The sequence below is a fragment of the Anneissia japonica genome, unplaced genomic scaffold (assembly GCF_011630105.1).
Source record: "Anneissia japonica isolate Jap-2015-1 unplaced genomic scaffold, ASM1163010v1 scaffold287936_len456577_cov159, whole genome shotgun sequence".
In the NCBI taxonomy this organism is placed as follows: domain Eukaryota; kingdom Metazoa; phylum Echinodermata; class Crinoidea; order Comatulida; family Comatulidae; genus Anneissia; species Anneissia japonica.
In genome coordinates, this window is record NW_022718077.1 from 295,675 (window position 1) to 301,555 (window position 5,881).

At 36.8% G+C, this 5,881-nt stretch overlaps 1 protein-coding gene across 1 annotated transcript in view; it reads left to right on the top strand.

Moving 5' to 3' along the window:
- LOC117110427 (cytoplasmic dynein 2 heavy chain 1-like) overlaps positions 1 to 5,881 on the top strand; it is a gene marked incomplete in the record, with an annotated part of 30,061 nt that overhangs the window by 9,856 nt on the left and 14,324 nt on the right. The window contains 10 exon segments of the mRNA XM_033253127.1: positions 416 to 689; positions 1,077 to 1,217; positions 1,508 to 1,740; positions 2,241 to 2,463; positions 3,137 to 3,279; positions 3,397 to 3,645; positions 3,921 to 4,058; positions 4,514 to 4,788; positions 5,347 to 5,464; positions 5,757 to 5,878. Coding sequence (XP_033109018.1) covers positions 416 to 689; positions 1,077 to 1,217; positions 1,508 to 1,740; positions 2,241 to 2,463; positions 3,137 to 3,279; positions 3,397 to 3,645; positions 3,921 to 4,058; positions 4,514 to 4,788; positions 5,347 to 5,464; positions 5,757 to 5,878 — 1,916 coding nt within the window.

Genomic DNA, 5,881 nt, shown 5'->3' on the forward strand with positions numbered 1-5,881 from the left:
GCCTAGCAGCGCTGGATAGGCTAATGTTTTCGGCGCCTACGATATTTCTTCTCACGACCTGTAGCAAAATCAACATGAAAAATTCATCCGCATTTATTTTTCGTGTGGAACACAAAAAATCAAATTTCAGTCTTATTTTACATTTTTTTCATTCTTAGGAATGTCTAAATTCAGTTAAACTAGCAATTCCGTATTATATTTATAAATCTTTATAACATTATACAAAAATTAGATTTTTCTTAAAAATTGAAATTTTGCCGGGAATGGGGCTTTAAGTTAATACTTTGAAAATGCCATCATACAAAAATGGCCTTCCCTAGATTTTAAATATTTTTGGTTGTTCAGACTTATGCAACACCTTTATTTTGTTCTAAAGATTATGATCAAATGAATATTCATTCAATTTTTTTTTCAGGTGCGATCCAGATTTACTGTTGATGATTACAGTCATTACCTATTTACGCCTCGTGACTTGACACAGTGGGTGCTGGCTCTTCTACGGTACGACCTCAATGCTTCAATGTCTGAGGGTACTAGTGACTATGTCCTTGAGGTGTGGGCCTATGAGGCAAGGAGGCTGTTCCGAGATCGACTTGTTGGTGAGAAGGGAATGGCAGCATTCGAGAGCATCTTGATGGGAGTTCTCCAAGCGGATTGGAATGCTGGACACATTTTAGATAGTCTCAATGGTGAGTTGTTGACTGCTTCAGATTTTTTCTCTTGAAGACATTTAATGATTGATTCATTGATTGATGGAATTCAAATTAAAATTTAATTTCTGGAAAAACATAAAAACAAAGTATGATGTTGCCTTCCAAGGATTGCCAAAATGAAAAATATCAAGTTCTCCCCTGTGAGCATCATTACAAATTAAAAGTCATAACTATAAAGCAATTATTAATACCACTCGTACAACACATACAAATAAATGCCAATTGTGATTAAAGATGATTGCTATACAAGAGTAAGTGTGATATAACTAAAGGCAGCAATCTCAATATTCTGTACTGCCATCCAGTTTTTGTTCCTTCCAACTATTCCTATCTCACTGTTCATTATGCCCCATAACTTTCTAGATAATTACTTTGTGACGTGGGGAGCAAGGGCTGAAGCGGGCAGCAGTGCAGGTGCTCCTCTGCCCCCGAATGGAAAAGCTCTTGGACGGCTCAGCTCAAAGGATTTGAAGGAAGTGATCGAGAAAGGTGTTCTTGATTATGGTAAGATATAAATTTTAAAACTTTTGATTTGTGGAATTTAAAAGGCTATTTTGTGAATGAACAACAGTGAAATGTAAATGAAGATGATAGTGTGGTATTTCTTTATTACCAGCTTTGATTTGCTGTATGTAATTTGAATATTTAAAGATAAAAATTCCCAATAAAATTTTTTATATTTTAAAAGTGAAATGTAAATGGGATGATTATGTGGTATTTATTTTTTACCCGTTTTGATCATAAGCTAAATTTTTAATAAGTGAAAGTCCCAATCAAAACTTTATATTTTCTAGGCCGTGAGACTCGCGAGTTGGATCTGCTTATATTCCGTGAGGTTCTTGAACACATTGCTCGTGTTGACAGGGTTCTGACCCAGCCTGGGGGCTCTCTTCTTCTTGCTGGGCGTAGTGGAGTTGGCAGGAGGACTGCAGCTAATCTGGTGTCGTTTATGCATCGCGCACAGCTCTACACGCCAAAGATGTCCAGGAACTATGGATTGAAACAGTTTAAAAATGATCTGAAGAATGTAAGTCTACTTTAACAGGGATGTTATGTATGTAAATGTCAGAATAATACAAATAAAATGTACTGTGAGCAGATGTAATTGTTTTTTTTTTCTTGAATACTTACCTTGGTGAACCTATGTATTTTAAGTTCCCTTTTAGGACATAAATGCCTAAGTTTCCTTTGAAACTTACCTCTCGAGCATAAAAGAAAAATAATGGACTTGCCCTAGCTTGCCTATATATGCCCTGCGTGAATGAACAATATCCTCATTTCCTTCTCGCTTTATCTCATATATAGTGCGCTAAGGTGAATGATTCCTTTATTTGGCATGTTTTTGTCACTAATTCTACAGTTTCGCTTGGACTATATAGTTCATCATAAGAAATGGCTGGTTTCTTTGTGCTTTTCTCTATAAAATAAGTAAGAGATAGTATCTCGCTATATAAATATTTTTCTGGGTTCACTCACTAAACCTTGTTCTGAGGCTGTTGTTGTTTATTATGTTTATTATTATTTCAGGTGATGCAGTTGACAGGCATTGAAGGAGAGCAGGTGGTACTGATGCTGGAAGATCATCAGTTTGTGTATCCCCAGTTCCTTGAGATCATCAACAGTCTGCTGTCATCTGGAGAGGTTCCAGGATTATACACACCCGAGGAACTTGAACCCCTGCTGGCGCCGATAAGAGACAGGGCATCTGAGGAAGGGTTTCGAGGGGCTTTGGCAAACTATTATGCGTCAAGTAGGTGGTTAAGCTACAGTCACTTTTTGTCTCCTAGAAGTCTCATTCCTTTCAATTCTTTCTGCCTTTCACCATAATGATGATCTTCCAGCATCAGATAATTTTTAATGCTTATCTTAATATTTTTATATCTCAAAATACCTTTTAAATTATGTGCTCATTTATTGATATTTACACATTTTTCTATATTTCAAAATTTATCTTTCGATTTTTTATCTTTTTGAAGAATTTTATATTGTAAGTATTTGTGTTTTTCTCGTGAAGGGCCTCCACTCGACAGTGATTGATTTTACTTTTGGAGTGTCCTGTCTCTGTTTTTTTTTTTGTTTTTTTTTTGTACTTTTACTCTCATTATAATCATTTTATTTTTTTTTGTACTTTTGTGATTGTTCTTTGCCATTTCTGTTTATGTACATTTTAATTTTTTGAGACAAATAAACGAAATGAAATGAAATGAAATAATGTAATGTAGTTAGACTTATGTAACACTTTATATAGAAGTCTCTAAGCGCTTAAGGTTTTGAATAGCTTGTTCAGTAACTCGCTTCTTCCCTAAGGGTCTCTTCATGTCTGAGCTACCTGCTAAACTGGTGCCAGCTACTCTCATCTGTCCACCTGTATATACTTTGGTCTACTTGCTTTAACTTTTAACTTGTTTTTGCTTTTTTACTAGGAATTCAAATCAATTTGCATATTGTCCTGGTGATGGACTGTGCAAATCCTATGTTTGCTGTCAACTGTAAAAGTAACCCTGCCTTCTACAAGCGCTGCTCGGTCCAATGGATGGAAGGATGGAGTCAGAGAAGCATGGAAAAGGTAAACAAACAGCAATTAGATTTCTTCTTTTCCCCTTTTTGCAATAGTTCCATTTACCTCATCACTTGAGGAATGCTGTTAGTGATAATCAAATTTATGAATATTCCTTACTATCAGATTCCAAAAGACCTTTTGACAAGACCGATCAAGAATGATGACCAAGTGGCACTGACTGCGAAAGAGAAGAAGAAACACCGGAGGAAACTCTCAGGTGGAGATGAACTGGTGAAGAACTTCTTAGAGATTCACAAGTCAAGTGATCATCTGCATGCCACTCCAAGACGTTACATGACATTCCTGCATACGTACCGAGCTGTGTACCACAAGAAGAAGTCAGGTGTGGAGAACAAAAGAACTCATCTGAAGGTATTGAATGTCCTACAGTATTTAAACTAACTGTCACACATTTTTATGTGCGCATTCCACCCCCCCCCCATATTATTACCCTGTAATTTATAGTGCAGTACGGTATTTACTCTAGTGTTTTATTTACGTAAGTGATTGAAAAAGGTAAACAATACTGGCTAATGTGAATAAGTTACCATAGAAATTATTTCGTGAATACAATAGAATACATACCTCTTTGAGACAAAAAAGTAACTAGTAATTGTCTCAAATTGTCATATATATGTTAATTTTAGGCTGGTGTGTCAAAGTTAGAAGAGGCTAAAAGAACAGTAGCCGAGCTAAAGACAAAAGCTAATGAGCAGAGTAAGCTGCTAGCTGTGAAGCAATCAGAGGCTGATGCTGCCCTGGAGCAGATTGAACGCAATATGCAGGTAAGAGGGCGTATGCCTGGAAAGATTAGGAAGTGTCTCCTGCTACATTGCTTCCGTTCGAATGCCCACCTGTGCCAGATTAATATATTTATGGTGTTATATCCACGTAAGAAAAACTGACAGTGCAGAAGGTTGTAGCACTTCCATAGTATTTACCATGGGTCTTTGTGCTTACTTACCAGGGCAGGGCTTATTTATAACTTTTTATAACTATCACTTATTACTTATCTTCTTTGTCTGCTTATAAATATATGGTACCTGCACACATAGTTTGATTTCACTCTATTGAAGAAAACAGTAATCTTAGTAGGATTATCTCAGGAAGGCCTTTTGACATTTAGCAGGCTTTCTGTGTAACATTTTGTCTTCTGTGAATCAAGGTTTAGTCAGCTGACTTGAATTTAATTTATTTACTGACAGCTCAATAATTCACTTTTTTTTATCATTATAATCAGAGTACCGGTGAGCAAAGAAAGGAGATAGAAACACTGCAGAGCAAGGCGGCAGAAGAGAACAAAAAACTGGAAAAGAGAAAGATAACCATTGAGAAGGAGTTAGCAGAGATTGAGCCAAGAGTGAGGGAAGCAAAGCAAGCGGTTGGTAGCATTAAACCAGAGAGTCTCTCAGAAATCAGGGCTTTGAGAGCACCACCTGAAGTGATAAGGGACATTCTTGAGGGTGTGCTCCGTCTTATGGGTACTTTCGATACGTCTTGGGTGAGCATGAAAAGGTATGTATTCTTGTTTTTTTTCAGTTAAAGTGACATTTTCGATTGTTAACATACTTCATGATCAACTATTCATCCATCTATTACTAATGCAAAAGTTAACATTCTTATCTTCCCATCTTATGAATTGCTGAGATACTGTACATAATATTTACCTGTATGCTTTTTTTGGGCGACTCAGTGGCTGAGTGGTAAGGCAGGGGCGCTGTTAATGACAGCCGTAACATCGACGCTGGTTTGAACTGCTCCTCTCCCAGGGTTTTGTTGGTAGAATCAATTCTTCGTGGATAAGGATAGAAGTTCCAGTATATCCATCTGGCTTGTGTTCACCCACTGCATCTTTCAGAATAGTAGCTGGTTACCCCGATGCTTTAGTTAATTTTAGCACCTGTCATTGTGGAATTATGTGATTAACTAAGCGCCTCTCTACGCAATCAGCACAACGACGGCTGCCAGTTCTGGGCTATTCTCCTACCTTTAACTGTTCTATCAAAAAACATGTAAAAAAAGAACTTTATACCGTGTCATGCTATTTACATTTTGTGTTTGAATATGTTGCAGTTTTCTTGCAAAGCGAGGTGTAAAGGAAGATATATCCACATTTGATGCAAGGAAGATCACTCCAGAGATCCGTGAGAGTGTAGAAGAACTACTGGTCAAAGACTCATTCTCACAAGAAGTAAGTCTTCAGACCCTTATTCTCGTAAAGTATCGAGTCTCACTCTTACGATATTATTACTAATTTTCCCATCATTCTCACATACAAAAAATTCTTGCATGAAATTCTCATATACATCTCTCAACATTTTTTACTTAACATCACGTATATTATTCTCAGTAACATTGTCGCATAAGATTCTCACTTACATTTTCTCATAATATACTGACATCACATAGTATTCACACAGCCTTCACGAACACATGTAACATTTTAATAGTAGATTTTAATTCTTCAATCAATTTTTTTACAGAAAGCTAAGCGTGCAAGTGCCGTTGCTTTGCCACTAGCAATTTGGGTAAAAGCTAATGTAATGTACTCACATGCCCTAGAGAAGATTGCCCCTCTTGAAAAAGAACAAGCAGAACTTCAGAGGTA